This window comes from Engraulis encrasicolus, chromosome 16, assembly GCF_034702125.1.
Source record: "Engraulis encrasicolus isolate BLACKSEA-1 chromosome 16, IST_EnEncr_1.0, whole genome shotgun sequence".
Classification (NCBI taxonomy): Eukaryota; Metazoa; Chordata; class Actinopteri; order Clupeiformes; family Engraulidae; genus Engraulis; species Engraulis encrasicolus.
The window spans coordinates 3,579,773-3,597,362 of record NC_085872.1 but is presented as its reverse complement, the minus strand read 5'-3'; the positions used below and the strand labels follow the sequence as shown (position 1 = coordinate 3,597,362).

General features: G+C 42.5%; 1 protein-coding gene across 1 annotated transcript in view; it reads left to right on the top strand.

The window, feature by feature from the left end:
* fbxo41 (F-box protein 41) overlaps positions 1–10,909 on the top strand; it is a 40,843-nt gene extending 29,934 nt beyond the window's left edge. The window contains exons 6-13 of the mRNA XM_063218304.1: positions 2,489–2,721; positions 3,436–3,551; positions 5,427–5,579; positions 5,771–5,866; positions 6,419–6,537; positions 7,850–8,008; positions 8,258–8,373; positions 10,088–10,909. Of these exons, the coding sequence (XP_063074374.1) occupies positions 2,489–2,721; positions 3,436–3,551; positions 5,427–5,579; positions 5,771–5,866; positions 6,419–6,537; positions 7,850–8,008; positions 8,258–8,373; positions 10,088–10,150 (1,055 nt within the window). The 3' untranslated portion in view covers positions 10,151–10,909. The remainder of the gene's footprint in view (positions 1–2,488; positions 2,722–3,435; positions 3,552–5,426; positions 5,580–5,770; positions 5,867–6,418; positions 6,538–7,849; positions 8,009–8,257; positions 8,374–10,087) is intronic.
* The last annotated feature ends 6,681 nt before the right edge of the window (positions 10,910–17,590 follow it).

Here is a 17,590-nt window from a genome sequence, read left to right as displayed (position 1 = left end):
TTCTAAACTTTGCAGTGATATATCTTACATGTGGATATCTCATGATATCTGATGAATTTGTGGCTCCTCTTCAAGTAGAAAACAGAGAATTCAGTCGGAAAGTTCCTCTTGCCCATAGCAAAGACATAAAGCTAGCCATTTTAAATACAAAATGTTTGCTTTTATTCAACCCAGAACTGTAATTGTAGTAGCTTATTTTCAACACCTGGACTTAGACATTCTGCAAAAAGAACAATGAAAATCACAAATAATGAAAAACAAAATTATTTTTTTCTCAGTTTTCCTCTGAGAGACATGTGGTTTGTTTTCTTGTGACTAGTCATACTTATCCATTGCTGTGATAATAACATTGCAATTATACAATGTTATGATCAAGTCATTACCACCCCCAGTAAATGTAGGTAGTGGGTAAGATGTTCTTTTGTCTTAAGGACCTTGAGTCCTGGTGGAGTCAGGGGCTCATATCTGGGAGGGAACACTCACTCAAGGGACGCTGCCCAGCCTGAATCTAGGTCAGGTGGAGACCAGCTGGCTCTGGGGCTACTGAGCAGAGAGCAGTATCAGAGTGTGGTGAATAAAGACCAGGAAAACCCTCTGGCTACTTCCAGTTCTGAAAAACTGTCTGAATGAGTGGAGAGCTACTGCATAGGTATGTGACTGTACTCAGACACAGATGGTCAGAGCAATACAGATCACGGGCAAGGCCGCTGACAGCTTTGGCTGGGCTTGGGACAAAGACATCGTAAAGGGCCCCCCACCCATTGCATACCCTGTAATGGAGCCCCTCTCTCTCTGGGCCCAGGGCAACAGGCCTGTTTATCCTCCCCAGGTGCTTCCCATGATCATGGGCACAAATAGTGGTGTTGTGTACTTGATTTGTAAATGACAGTATATACACTTGCCTGTGATGATTGGCGTACAGACAGACACACACACACACACACACACACACACACACACACACACACACACACACACACACACACACACACACACACACACACACACACACACACACACACACACACACACACACACACACACACACACACACACACAGCCACATACTCACACACTCACGCACTCATGTACACACACTATTCGTTATCTTAATTAATTTTACTATTCTTGTCATGATGCATTACGTTTCTATTGCTACTCCATTTTTATTTAGTTTTATGTAAAATTGCCTTTTTACATTGAAAAATATATTGCATCTGCTACCTGTGGGTAATCCTGTTGGTTATGGTGATAATGCCCTTTAACTGCAATGACATTGAGTTAGAGTTTTGAGGACAGAGCGTCACACCACTGCCATCCTCGACAGGCCACTCCATCCCTCCCTGGACTGTATCCATGTGTCACGTTGTCTCCATCTCCATCAGTTAGCTCATGTTTGCATTGAACTTTATGTCAGCAGGAGGCTTTTATTTTGTCCCTGGTTCTCTATGGACTGTCCTTTCATTCATGTTCATGCATTTGGCATTTCAATCTATGTGCAGCCACAGTGATGGATGGAGATACTCGTGTGCTACATGAGATGAGGCACAGTGGCCATTGTCTGTCTTTATTCTAGACAAGCATCTACAGTGCTCTAGTTCTGTTTCTCAGTAATATGCATGTATGTTTCTTAACAAGCCCTGCCCCCTCTCTGTTTCTGTTTTCATCTCTTTTTTTCCTGAAAGGCTGAGAAGGAGAGCTACTATGTGTACATGTGGAAGCTTTACAAGCAGCCGCTCCCCTGTCATCTAAGCTCACTGGGACTCCCTTTACGAGGGCACCAGCTGATTACTGCATCTCTCCCAGATCTGGCCAATAAACACCAGCCTTTCCCTCCATATCTTTTTTAGGCATAGCTTTGTGAGTATTAGGATTGGAGGAAGGAGTTCAGGAGCCTCTCTCAGTAGTACTCTTATGTTTGATTTGCACAATCTACTGGGGGAGACAAAGTCTTATATTATCTTGCCACATGAATTTTTAAAAGCCGTTTTGTAAGATATCCATCACTGTGGTGTAAACTGAGGGTTTTTTGTTGATCCTTCAGCTGTAGGCTCTCTGCACTGCCTGTGAAAATCTCGAGTGTAGGCGTGGTGGCTTCAAACGCGTGTTGCTTCACCAGCCACCCTGCCCAGATCTGAAGCCCTGACACATGTGACTCATCGTGTTCGTTCTGTTCTGTTCTCGTTCCTCTCCACTTGCAGTGCTATTCTGGAGATATCTTGGCTTCCACATAAGCCTGATAGTGTTGTGTTTGTGAGAAACGAGGGACATAGAGGAAACAGTCTGTCTGAAGCAAGGGCTGCAACACCCCCTACTGGACATTAATGGAATTAAAACCGGGCCATTTATGACAGCTACAGTAACATTGCACTGTGATTCAGTGCAAAGAAAGAAAGAAATTAGTGTTTCCCAGAACTTCTGCGGAAGTCAGCATGATCAATCATGTACCTTTGTAAAATAGCCTCTTCCTTTTCTCCTCCCTGTGAAGGTCGTTCTGAAGGCTACAAGCCATGCCGTCACGAGAAGAGCCCCTCAAAGTCGAACGAGGTGATCAGCCCAGAGGTGCTGAAGATGAGAGCTGCCCTCTTCTGCATTTTCACCTACCTGGACACCAAGACACTACTGCGTGCTGCTGAGGTCTGTCGCGACTGGAAATTTGTGGCGCGACACCCGGCTGTCTGGACTCGTGTCCTCCTGGAGAACGCCCGCATCTCCTCCAAGGTACCGTAAGAGCTTGCTACAGCCAATAGCCAGCTTGCTACAGACTGGTTTTCGCTGACTAATGCACGCACCGTAAATTTTAGCCCATCTGGCGTTTTTTCTGCTCCACTGTCAAGAGCAGCATCAGTGCTATCTCATTCACAAATAATGTGTTATATTAACACTGCTTTCATTACATAGTAGTTCTTTGTATTGTAGTAATGTTGTCAGTACCAGTCCAAAATTGCTCATAATTCTCGATGGATATAGTTCAGGCTAATTTAAGCTCTCAGATGGTCTGTGACGCCACTATGCAGACATGCACCAAATGCTGATGGCAAAATGACAGTTGGGGTGTCTGTTGAGTTGGATCTTGTCTGATTTTCACACATTGCCTTGAGTTATATTGGATTTTCTATGCAATGCTGTGCCAGTCAACAATTGCCAATTTAGATAAGCCAAGCACACATGATGCCCTCTAATCAGAGGTGCCCTATAACATGATGTCCTGCCTAATGTCATGCCGTATTATGCTGAAGGAATTATCTAACGATAGTATCAATTTCTTTGTGTCTTGCACAGCATGTACTGTAGATTAACACGACTCTGTAATTTCCCTTTGTCCTCTAAGTGCTTGAACAACACATGTTGTCTTTTCATTATTTCCTGCTATTTCCTCTGTCTTTGTGCCTTGTTGCGTCTAACTCTCTCCCGCTCTCCTTTCATGAACCCCAGTTTTTAACCACGCTGGCCCAGTGGTGCACACAGACCCACTCCCTCATCCTCCAGAACCTCAAACCCAGGCAGAGGGGCAAGAAGGAGACCAAGGAGGAATACCTCAAGAGCACACGGTACACTTCTTGACCTTTATGTACACCTCACGATGAGCTGGAGGAATTGTACAGGAGATTTTACAATAGTTTGTGCTTAATCTCATGTGCTACTACTAGAGATGCACAGGATCCAAGATCCGGTTCCGGATCCGGCAGGATAATAGGGTTTTTCACAGGATCCGGATCCGGCAGGATCTTAAGCAGTGGATCCGGTATCCGGCAGTTACCTAACAATCAGGATCTGGTGCATCTCTAGCCTAGGTTTTTCAGTCAGTCTTTGACAACCCCAATTGCTGCATGGAGTGAAAGCCCTTCCTTTGGAAGGGGCCAGTGCAGGCAGTGTGGCAGTAAGCCAATGAGTCTAGAAAATAGTTTGAGCCAACGTAATAAAAAGGGCCCACGTGTGCGAGTAGGCTATGTGTTTCAACCCTTTCTTAGGATCCGGGTAGTGGATCCGGTATCCGGCAGGATCCTAAAAATCAGGATCCGGTGCATCTCTAACTACTACTGCTGGCTAGCGTATTCTTTGTGAAAGTGTTTGAGGAAAATAAAGTGAAAGCCACCTCTGTTAGGTGTGTGGTAATTGTTGGAACACTGTGCTCCTGTAGATTTAAGTGGATGTCCCTCTGACTTGGCTGATAGCATTGCCTGGTATCTCGCTTGGTAGCACATCATCTTCTCTGTGGTGCTGTTGTATGACGACACTGTGTAGTACCAACAGTACACATTTTTATACTTATTCTTCACCCTATATCACTGCCCTGGACACATAATCAACATATTTCATATACAGTAAGTAGTATCTTAGGCAGCCAGAATCATAGCGTCTGCATTACAGTCTTACCCGTAAGGGATCCATATGAATGCTCATGGATATATCATAACAATGTTCAGTTGAGTTGAGTAGATGGGTCTTTGGGATTCAGTCGACTTGCCCAAACATGGTGCAGTATTATTTTCATTGATGAAGTAGGCTATTCCCTTCACCACAAAATCCTTTTGTATGACAGTACGTATTGTTATTTTCCCAGCATCAGTGAGGTGTGAGATGTGATGGAGCAGGTGTTGTAGACTTGAGCAGTTAAACCAGCGGGGGCCTGTCCATTTTTTAGATGAAAGAACATGAGTGAGGACTGTGTCTCCCTGCAGTGGACTATCTGATGCCATATGGAGGAGTGCATCTTTGGCTGTGGAAAACCCCCTTTTCACATCATTACTTGTAAATAGCAACCTGTTCCATCTTGCCTTCTGTTTCTCTTCTCCCTCATGGACTCTAAACCTGCCTGTGTACAGTAGCTGTCCTCTCGTGGGGAGATGGGTGAGGTGAAGCTAGTGTGTTGACTGCCAGCAGGTGTCTGAGTTAGAGAAGGAAGGAAGTAAGGCAGAGTCGGCACCGTCCCCTCTCTTAATCATTCCAAGAGTACGACTATTTTACTGAGTCACAATCTCTTGTCACATGACTGCTTGAGCACTAGAAAATGTTGCACTCTAAAATGAGATCAAAGAATTCTGCTGTGGTAGCTGTCAAATGTTTTCAAGAAATGTTTTCTGGTTATTTATCATGCTATCATGAAATATTCATAATAATTAGCTTGTTATTTATAGTATATCATCATGCTGTTTTTTTTCGTCAAACATATTATGTAAGTAACTCCACCTGGAATTTGTGGACTTTTGATGTATCGTGTAATACAATAATTCAGTATCCCTAATGAATCCACTTGTATTTTGCAATAGACATTGCGCTTATTAGCAGAAATTTTAAGTAAAATGTTAAAATGGTTAATTATTGAAAGCTCCCATGAAAATATGCAGCAGGATGTAGAAGGTCAGCAGGATGTATAATACACAGTAGCTCATGTTGTGACATATTTGATCCCGTGTGGTGTGCAGTGGCTGCCTTGAGGAGGGCCTGGAGTCGTTGCTGAAGGCGACTGGGGGAAACTTGCTGATTCTAAAGGTGTCCCACTGCCCCAATCTGCTCACTGACCGCTCTCTATGGCTGGCCAGCTGCTACTGCCGCGCGTTGCAAGCTGTTACATACAGGTCAGAATTGCAGAGACTTTATCAATGTATTCGCATGATGTTGCACCAAACTTTGAGTATGAAGTCATTCATTGGTCTACCACTGTGTAAATACTGGCTCATTATTACAAAAAGAAGAGTTGCATTTCTCTGAACACTATGCTATGGATTTATATCAATTGTTTGGGTGTTGTAATGGCCGTGTATTACAGGAGCGCCACAGATCCTGTTGGGCAGGAGGTGATTTGGGCTCTGGGTGCTGGCTGCAGAGACATCATTTCTCTACAGGTGGCGCCATTGCATCCATGGTAAGGCAAATGTGTAAATATACCTTTTTATGTAAAGGATTCTTCATGTTTTGCACATTCCTCAAAAGCCATTACTTAATGCCTCAATAAACCAGCTAGACGATCAGTTTTTCTTTGTTTAAAGATGTACCGTGTACTATTTTTAGTAGTTAATTTCCAGAATCCATGCTGCCCATTCACAAATGTTACCTTTTAACAAATATTTACCACCACCATCAAATCCTAAGTATTCAATATGACTGCATTTTTCATTCATGAAAGGGGGGATCTTCTCCATGGTCTGTCATTTTGAATTTCCAGAAAAATACATTTTTAGCTGCAAAACTTACTGTGCTTTGGTCATACTAGTAAATATTGATTTTTTTTCAGAAATGATTCATGAAAAGATCAAATTTGGCAATAGGCAGCACAATTTCAATGAGCTGCATAGTTGCAATACCTACTCTGGCCACCCTGCGCCACCATCTTACACGGTGCACCTTTAAGGAGATGCACACAACCTACAGAAATGATATATACTATGTGACCTCATGACTGCAATCCATGTTTCAGTCAACAGCCTGCACGATTTAGCAACAGATGTCTTCAGACCATCGGCCGATGCTGGCCACACCTACGTGCCCTGGGAGTAGGCGGAGCAGGATGTGGTATCCAAGGCCTGGCGTCTCTAGGTAAGTTGTTACTGCAATGAGATGGCCATACTACATGACTACATACAGAGATACATAGTTGCCATGGAATAAATCAACATAGTGAAACATACTGTAAATACAATACCACATTAACTAAACGTCACTGCAATTGCACTATAACAAACCTTCATGTTAGTGGAGGGATTACAGAACACTTTCATTTACATTACCCCTTCAGCAACCTCCACATTCTCTTCTTGTAGTTGTTCTAATGTAACACAATCTCATTGTCCTGGAAAGATTCTCTCTTAGAGTTGCTGGATGTTGACACGTTTGAACTTCATGTGCCGGAAACATTTCTACGTTATACATTTGCATTCTTTATTTTACACATGTTTTCTTTTGATTCTTCACCAATATTGATTCTGGGATTGGGATTCTATATGTGCATGAAGAACTTTTTTTCTCAGGGAGGAAATTGAACAGGCTTTCAGGAACTGTGTCTTCCTGTGATGTGTGTGTACAGCTCAGCAGGCGGGAGCACTTAAGGCAGTCAGGGGAAATTGCATTTCTGAGCTGATGCCACGTGGTGCTGCTTGCAGACGAGAAGGCTGTGTGTCGGAGAGCCAGAGAGCTCCTCAATGATAGCCGATTATCATCGACTTTTAAATCTCTTCTAGACTTGGTCTGACCAAGAGCACAACAATTAACATTTCCCAAACTGCATGGTTGACCCACCTCCCTTGGTTTGCTAATGGTTGTTTGCTTTCCGACAAAGTGGGAGGCGTTCCCAATTTTTCGGGAGCTCAGAAAGTACTTGCATTGCTCTTGACCTGACTAGTAGCAATGGTGAAGGTGTTGCGTCATTAGGAGGGCACCGCCTGGCTACCTCAGTGAGGGAGTGCATCAGGGTTCAGTCCAGCTCAGAGCAGAGTCCTCACTACCATGGCAGATGAGTTTCTACTCTGTGCAGTAATGTGACATATACCTGTAAGAGTACACTTACAGATGAGACATTTAGGGGGCTGGTGTATTAAATAGATTTGCTGATCTCCATGATCTGCCTACCACAAGGCAACAGCTGGAAAGAACATCCTGCCATCTCACATGGCTTACATGGACTCAATCAGTTTTGTCTTTCATGTAACAATATTAAAGTACATGCACTTTTGTGTGTGTGTGTGTGTGTGTGTGTGTGTGTGTGTGTGTGTGTGTGTGTGTGTGTGTGTGTGTGTGTGTGTGTGTGTGTGTGTGTGTGTGTGTGTGTGTGTGTGTGTGTGTGTGTGCGTGCGTGCGTGCGTGCGTGTGTGCGTGCGTGCGTGCGTGCGTGTCTTATCTTTTTTTTGTTCAGCACGGAACTGCATGAGGCTGCAGGTGCTGGAGCTGGACCATGTGAGTGAGATCAACCAGGAAGTGGCTGCTGAGGTCTGCCGAGAGGGACTAAAGGGGCTGGAGATGCTGGTCCTCACCTCCACACCGGTCACACCAAAGGCCCTGCTGCACTTCAACAGTGAGTTCAAAGTCTCAAAACTAGTTAGTGTTCTACTGGATAGAACATCCATGGCAACAAGAAGATGTTTTACTGTAAAAGTGCCAAGCATCATATATCCATGCATCTGCTCCATAGAAGAGTTGTATGGAAATTATATTTATGTAATAATAAATAATTATACTTATGACAATAAATGCATTTCTGAATTAGGCTAAATACTATATACATGTAAACAGCTATCTCTTGCATGTTGCTCCTTTTAAATAGGTGTGTGCCGCAATCTGAAGTCAATTGTGGTGCAGATTGGTATTGAAGATTACTTTGAAGACCCCAACAGTCCAGAAGCCAGGAAGCTTTTTGATGAGATGGTCAACAAGCTGCAGGTAGAGTGTGCTGTGAAGTGATACTGTTGCCACATGCTGTTACCAAGCTATTTTTTTGTCCTCTGTTCTGTGTAGTGGTGTGTGAACATCTTTGTTCAAATGTTATCTGATCAAATATTAACTCCTTATCTGATGAAGACTGTTTGAAACACTTTGAAAACAACAATATAGAAATGCAATCCTCTTCAGGCTGCTTCTGTACAATTAAACTTGTATATTGGGAAACCAAATACGAAACTGTGATGCATCAAGGGGTTTGTCAATGTAATAAATGCAATTGTATTATACCAATGTGACGTGGCATGACATGACTGTGTCATGTTCATGTAATTAGAGGAGGTCAGCAACAAAGCTCTAGATTCATACTGTAACGAGATACACAGTACATTGGGATGTTGGGCAGTGTTGCGTCAGTGATTAACTTTATTGTTTGACGTTATGTCAACTTTGTGTGCCATGGATCTGTCAGTAGCCAATCCTCTCCTGCCTCATCATTACACCGCACCATCAAAGAACGTGTGAGATGATTACACACTAGTACACCATGGTCACAGTTTTATTCCCAGCACACACAAACTCCACAGTCAGGACTACAGGTGTTATCTTGCAAAAGCACAATTCTAATGTCATTTCCTCACTTGCAATTGGGATGGTGAATGAAGAACAGTCCCCCAAAAATTGTTGTGGCTAGGGAAACTTCATTGTTTTCTCCACAGAGGCGGGTGTCAGCAACATGCGAGGCTTTAAAGGGGTATGCCACTATTTTGGGGCTTAATACAGTTAAAATCGTTGGCTGGAGTTTACAAGTGTGTACACGGATCCATTGACTTTCACTAGCTTAGCGACATATTCCCTCTTTTAACTTGTCTTAAAGCAAAACAACGGCTTACATGAAAAATAAGACACTTTACCACCTTTATAAACCCTGGCCAACGATTTTAACTGTATTAAGCCCCAAAATAGTGGCATACCCCTTTAAGCACAAGTGGAGGAGGGAAGTCTGCATATTGGAATGCACCCTGTAAGTACTGTGGCTGAGGCAGCCTGTCTGTGGGAGGAGGTGCCTCAGCAAGTCCATCAGTCTGCAAGTTTCATCTAAAGTGCCCTTTAGATCTGTAGAGCCAGGCACCGGAAGCAGACACTCAAAGTGCTGAGATGACCTGCAGGGAGGGAAGTGATGCACATACACATGAGCTGAGAACTCGCACAGAACAGCCACCCACAGTGGGGAAGAGCAGCCTTTATGTTGTTAAGACTGTCTCTGAAGATGGTGAGTCAGAAAAGGCATTCCTTCCTTCCTCCGGCTATGAGTCACGTACGTTGCTTGGATATAAGCACAAACTAAAAAGTTATGACTGCACATCTAGTCAATTCTCGTCATTCAATATTTTACGGGTTGTTAGCATGTTCAAGTGTTAAGTATATTCTTGGTTTGCACTTACAGCCACCACTTTGGACTGAGTTTTCCGGAATATGCAACCCCAGTGTCCACATCTAATGGAGGGTGTCTGTTGTTTTGAACTAACAATACAAGGACCTACTTGTATCCACAGAGAGTCTCATTCAGAGATTCTAAGAGTATTATTCTTATCTAGTCTCTCTGACTTATGTCTTGTATCAAGGTTGTCCAATGCTTTGTGATGACTATCTACTTGAATGCTGTGGTTCAGTTCAGAAAAAAACACAGTTTTATGCCGCTTTGTTTGTCTTCCAGGCACTGAAGAAACGTCCAGGTTTCTCCAAAATACTCCATGTGAAAGCCGATGGTTTGTGCTAACAGCCAGTTCACTGGTGAAAGCCACCTATAGGCACTGCCCCACCTGCCCCTGACTCCATGTCCTTACTGCCTGTTGAGGGGAAGTGTACTGGCCTTAGAGAACAGACTCAGAAGACAGCAAGGCAACACACTGAGAGCGAGTACCAACAACAACCGAGGTGGTTTTCTCAAATGGACCTGCACTCACACCATGCAGAACACCAACACTTCATTGTGTCATTTGAACGGACTTTAGTGGACAATCTTCGACTTTTTGACTTCTTGCCAAGCAGACCTTATATGTAAACTTCATTCAGTGTGAGACTACGTTAATACATGACAACATAGAGCTCCTTTGCAAACTAGGAAATCAATACTAAATGACGACATTGGAACTCAATCATTTTGTTGGGTTCTGCTGGTTGCATCTAGTGTCTTGCAGACATTTCTTTGATGGAGCACATGTTAAGATTGCAGACAGAGGGGTAGTGTGTCTTGGTTTGCGTTGAGTTAAGTCTCAGGAGTGATTGCTCTGACTTACAATTTCTTCTCTGCTCCTCTTCAGCACTGGCTGTCTGACTGAATAAACAAAGACGTTATGGATGTGAGTACAGTGACATGCAGTATGGATGTGAGTATGGATTTTGCTGTGTGTGTGTGTGTATGTGTGCGTGCGTGCGTGCGTGCGTGTGTGTGAGTGAGTGAGTATGGATTTTGGTGTGAGTGAGTGAGTGAGTGAGGGTGTGTGTGTGTGTGTGTGTGTGTGTGTATGTGTGTGAGAGTGTGAGTGAGTGACTGTGTGTGTATGTGTGTGTGTGTGTGTGTTTGAGAGAGAGAGAGAGAGAGAGAGAGAGAGAGAGAGAGAGAGAGAGAGAGAGAGAGAGAGAGAGAGAGAGAATCTGTCTGTCCCTCTGATTGTGCCAGTGTGTGAAAGGTATTATGGACAATGGTTTGGTGGGTAATATACTACATCCTGAACTGAATAAGACAAAACAGGAACACACCAGCTTTGGGCTTTGGACTTGGTTGACATGTTTTTGTGCACTGCTTATTATGTAGGTCAGGGAGGCCCATCTGGCTCCACAGGGAACAATGCAGGTGGTTCACAATCTTTTCAATCCCTCACTGAACATCAGCACCTTTAGCTACTCTGGCATGCATCATATTTCCCAGACCATTTTTGAAGTATATGGCCTGCTTCTCGCAATGTCTGTTGAGAAGTAATTCACCAGAGATTAAAGATCATTCTTTTTTAAAGTTGGAAAGGCATAATATCCTCACACTTAACAGCCATTTACTCTACAATTGCACAAATACGGCAGATGTGTTACGTTCATTTTACCACTGAATGAATGTTTGTTGACGCATCAGGGTTCGTCATGGATTCAAAATGGAGTCTGTGACAGAAGGCGGCACGGAGTTAAAGGAAATATCAAACCTGTCTCAAAAGGAGGGCAGATCAATGTTTTTGTAGAAGGCTGTTGACTTTGGCTTTGATTCTTTCTTACTTTTGTCATACGTTAATGTTTCCATGGCAACACCACCGGCCAGTGTGACCTGAGCCAGAACCCTAGCCAGAACTGTTCTTAGTGCTTTATTAGACACTACCGTCAGTGTCTGCAGGACCTCTCTCTCTCTCTCGCTCTGAAGCACATAGCCATATGCAGTATGTAGAGACATAGCTTAGTTCTCCGTCTGTTTTTGGATACTAAACAATGTACATGAGGCTAAAGCCTTTTATAAGGCATCAATGAGGGGGCAGATATGTTCAGCATCTATGCATGCGTTATGTCCTGTGCACATAGAACCATAGCTCAAGACTGTAACACAGACAATGGCAATGGCCTTACCTGAAGATTAAGAAGTGGAATATAAAATATCACACTCGGTGCTTCAGATGAGCTAGCTGAATGTGTGTCGACAGATATTTTACATCTGCAAGAGATACGTATATTACCTAGAACTTGACTGTGATCACTGGAGATCTTGCTGACCAATGTCTCAAAAACCTTTTGATGGTTCCATGCGGCAGTGTGGATACCAGATGTTTGCATTAACTATTATGAAAGCTGCCTGGCAATGGTGCTCGTTCCTCCAAACCAGTCTCTGGTCATCACAGGATGATATTTCAAACCAATAACTGCAGTGCATCCAGACAGACAGGCTGCCCAACCCAGGGAAGAGGATCCATATAACATGACTGCACTTCCTTTAAGATATGCTGCCTGTTCTGATAACTAGAGGATTTGCTGACTCATGTGACAGAGTTGTTAGAGTGGATGATGTGGGTAACTAATCACCATATAATCACTGTTGACTCATGGTACATTCAGTCAGGGGTAACTGTAAATAATACTGTTTGCACAGTGCAGTACATACAGGACACAGTTTATGGATAGGATGAGAACAAGAGGAGCAGCCAAGCATCCCTGTCATCTGGCCTATTTGCACAAAGGCAAAACATCCCTCTGATTTTCAGATAGGACAGAGAAGTCCTACATTGAGCTGGAGTGCTCCATTAGCTCACGCATAGACTTTTCAGTTGCAAGTTCAGTTACCACAGACAATCTGTCCTTTAAGACTTTAAAATATCTGTAAATATGTAATTGATGGAGAGAATACAGGCAAGATGAAAAAGGTCAACTTGGAGCAAGAGGGGGGACATTATGCCATCCTTCTGTTTCTAGTTCTTTGCAATGAAACTAGAATGAACTATATCAACATGGCATATTATAAAGACTAGTGTTGAATTTGCTGTATGTCATGTATTATAGATAATTTATATTATATGTGGAATCTAAAAGTTATTTAACAAGAGGATGAAATTATTTGAACTATTTATTTCTATAAGAGAGATGTCTATAATGTTGGCATGTTTGTGTTTATACATCATGTTGCCTTCTTAACTGTTCTGCTGTAGTGGGTAGACATGTTGATGTAAAAGCTGAACTGCTTGCTGAGGTTTTATATTTATTTTTTGGTTGTTGCACCGCTGTGGAAAAAAAAATAGAAATCAAATGTCAAGTATTATAGTGTGATTTTGCTGTTTTCTGTTAAGCTCTTTGCCCACATTTTATGATGGATGCACTTTCTACTAAGCGCTTATAGAGGTTCGAGGCTATCACTTTTCCATGTCAACCACGCATTTCTCTTATCTGTGGAAAACCACATGATAATTGACTGTTTCATAGTAGAACTGCCCACTTTTCATACAGTCACGTGCCAGGAAAAAAAATTACAAAGCTATGTCTACTCATAAAAAACCTCTCATCTTCGCTGAAACCAAACATTGTCATATTAAGTTGTAGATTTGTCTGTATATTTTCTAGACTTGTGGGTAACAGCCACGCTAAAGCATGAAAGAAATGCTTTGAAAGCAGGCAGTTTTCATCCACTTTGTCATGTCCTCACATTCCAGGTGTATGTAAATCATTTCGTTATTTAGCATAGGAAAGATTTCTGCAGGTCACTCTGTCAAGATGGTTACGCAACCAATCAAATTAAACGTAACACACACTTTTAGACTACCAAAGTCACCACATTTGACAGATATGTGGCTTTTATTTAACAATTATGAATCAGGTCATTATGTAGGCTTCACAATAGGTAAATCAAAATACAGCTTTCTCGAATGTGGATAGGTCCCCAAAACAGTTCCAATTCATTGATTTTAAGTCCAATAGCTTCATATAAAATGTACAGTTCGCTTCTTCACTCTGAATATCAAATGTAATACAGTATGATTCTCTCAACCATCAGGCAGTAAACTCACCTTTTCATCTCTTGGCCAGATACTATTGGACTTGAGGCATCAGCATCATATGGCCTTTCTACGATGCATTTCAGGCACACGAAACATTGCTTTTCCTAAAACCAGATTTGTGCCAAGATGTCATACTGTTTGTAATTCCCATTCCATTCTTGTACAGTACATCTCTTACCTCTCGCTGCATATTCCATGTGTGAATGATTGTATTATACTCCCATATGTTTGAATTGTAACAAGACATTACCTCAACGCATATCTGAGCAACAATGAATATGGTCTTTGTAACTTGTTGCTACATTGCTACATTGATTTATATACTGTTGTGTCCTTTTTTATAACAGCACTCTTGTCACATCAGATGTCATTACCTGAAGTTTGATATTTGTTATATTGAACCATTACAAATACGTTTTCAGTTACAGTTACTACTACTGGTATTAACCATGCATTTGTGATGCCTTATTGAATGCTTACTCATAGTTATTGCCATTGTTTGCATTGCAATACTAAATTGTATTTTTCAGTGGCATGCCATAAGTTGTCAGGATGTTCATTTCCGAGGGAAATATGAAGAATTGTCACTGCTTTAATGTAGAGAAGAAATGTAATGGCTGAACTAGAACTGCCAACCATTATCTGTGCACATACAGTTAGCCCACAGTGAACGGTGAAGGACCGTTTTAACACCATTTGAAAAGTACAGAACCACTCTCTATCAGTGCCATTGAATGGTGAATATATCCTCACTGTGCGCGATAACTTGTAAATGGAGGTTACAATATGCCAATAGGAAGGAGCAAGGGGGTGGCACATTGTGAGCAACTTACTTTCCAGAAGGAATGCAGATCAGTCTGAGGTTGCCTAAATGTTTGGTTGATTGTTTTGATGTTTACAGTTACTTTTCCATTCAGGAAATCAGTCATGTCATGATGATGCCTAGGGAGTTAATTTTTTGTGGGGGATCAAGCCCAATACATCAGTGACCAGGTTCAGCCACAGGTTTTGTTTTTGCATTAAGTACTATGTGTAAAAAGCAACAAAAAAAATCACATGTACAGTTTCCAGGATGATGAGATAAAATATAGGAAACCAACCTGATGTATCCAGACAGATTCGTAGCAAGAACACGTGTTGTGTTTGAAATTTAAGACTGGCAAAAATGTCCATTATTTGATTCACACTTTTTATCTGCCCAGTGGACAAGTTCAGGAATTATCTGCATATTTATTATACAAGAGATGTATGAGTATCAAATGTTGCACTATTTCAAATTAAAATGAAATTACACTGTCTTGAGACACTGGGAAAACATTGTGGAGAAATTCTAAAAGAGGCTGATATAGCAGCTCTGGACCAAAATCCCAACCCACATATGTATAAGGGAACGATCTTCCGATGACTTGTCAAAAATGTTTTTTGAATACAAATGAAGCTACTCTTTTGACGTCCTCTCATCATCTGTGCTTTAATAGTGTGCAATACATACCTGCCCTCTTGGTATTGAATTTGTGAGTGGGATAAGGCTGCAGTGTAGTCTGTACAGTCTTTGGTGTGCCTAAAAACTAGATAGTTCAGCCAATCACAAGGTATATAGGTTATGTTACTGTCAAATCAATGTGTGCTCATTTGCAATAGTGTCCATAGTGCAAATAAAGTTAGATTTTGATGCAGCTCACTTTGTTTGGGTTTTTTCCTCTGTCAATGATATGATACCTCCACTGGATGACTTAAGCCGGGTGGGCCAGCCCAGCACTCATTGGCTTTTGGCTCTGTTGTTAATCACTGACAGATCAATAACAGTTGCATACGTTAGTGTTGAGCATCAAGTAGCAGCACCTTAAGTAATTTTTTTGATGTTTATACACCATGTAGGGTAGGGCAGTCATGTCTTGGGTAAGCGGTTAGGGTGTCAGACTTGTAGCCCAAAGGTTGCTGGTTCGACTCCCGACCCGCCCGGTTGGTGGGGGGAGTAATTAACCAGTGGTCTACCCCATCCTCCTCCATGACTGAGGTACCCTGAGCATGGCAACACCCTGCTGCACGGCTCCCTTTCGGGTGCCATTAGGGGCTTCCCCCTTGCACGGGTGAGGCATAAATGCAACTTCGTTATGTGCTGTGTTATTTTTTTGTGGGCATCTGTGGATTGCTTCCAAACATAATTTCACTGTATTTATATAGTGACAATAAAAGCACTCTACTCTGCTCTGCTCTACTCTACTGCAGTGTCACAATGACAATGGGAGTTGGAGTTTCCCAGTTGAGCTTTCACTTCATGTGGAAGAGAATACAGCAGCCTGCTAGATCATGTGTTTCCACTGGTTGGCACTCTAGACCAGTGTAGCAGAACCCTTTATCCTAAAATCCCAAGCCACCAAACTTGAAAGTCAATAGATTTTCATGAATGATAAAATTGAACTTAACCATTTTGAAACATTGAGGACATTACATGGATTTTGGAATGTAGGCCTATTTATATGTACATTTTATCTGATAGCTTAGGCTGAATTAGTCTAAATAACTAGTTTGTGTTAAGTCAAGCTATTCCCCATTCTTCCAGGCAAATGAAGTCAGCATGTGACTAATCATATTGGGGTTACTGTTGGCTTTTTGGCCAAGGGGATCATGGGGAGATCGGTTGCATGCTGTTAACCCATCTGAGCACAGGGAGGCAGTAATGTCCCATCTCAAACTCAGCCTCCTTCACAAAGAGCCTCTCATGTGTGCAGCAGCAGCAGCAGCAGCAGCCCACCTCAAGAGAAGCCAACAGCCTTGATTGTTGTGAGAGTGCTTTGAGCTGACTGGGCTTTAGATGAGCCCCTTGTGCTCCCTGTAGTGAGCGTGAAGAGAGGCCTCAGGAGAGGGCCCCGGCCCCGGCCCCGGCCGGCTTCCCTCTTCAGGTCTCTCATCATGCCGTGTCGTTTACTCAACTCTCTTATCAGCACCCAGGATCTGCTACTCTGGGGATAGGCGGCTGTTACAGCAAGTGGCTGTTGCGTCAGTGGAGCAAAAGCACAGAGTGGAATCCGTGGCGGTAACATCAACACCCACCGAGGATGATCTGTGAAGACAAGGCCCCATGCTGCAACTGTAACAGTACCGGCAAAGTACTCACAACAACCAAGAGGAGCAGCATGTTGATATGAACTGGATGCACTCCACTCTCACATATCTCTTTTTTACTTTTTTTTTTTTTTTGCTGCAACGTAACAGTACAGACAGAGAGCACACAATCATAGCTCTCTATGCCCACAGTCAAGAAGAGCAGCATGTTGATATGAACTGGATGCACTCTCACATGCACATATCTCATATCAGTCTAGAATGTGATGGCATACCGTATCAGCTTGTTAGTGTTTGGTGGTAACTAAGTGTTTTGTTATCACTGTCCCAAAGATTAGATACCACACGAAGCAGTGAGAAAACAATTTAATTAGCTCATCATAATTATCAAGTCCCTGCTGGTAGGACTCCTCATCCCACAAGCAAATATGATTAGATATAGGCCTACAGCCTTCCCAGTTCATTGTAAAGGACTCACTTGGCTGGAAAGCATTTTCTGCTGTTATCAACCCCTTAGTGCAGAGCCTATTTTATAACCCTACTGTCACCAAATTGTAATGGCTATGTCGTAAGGCTCTTTGCAATGTCATAGCAATGTTGTTATGATGTAGTTAAGTATTTTCAGCAAATAG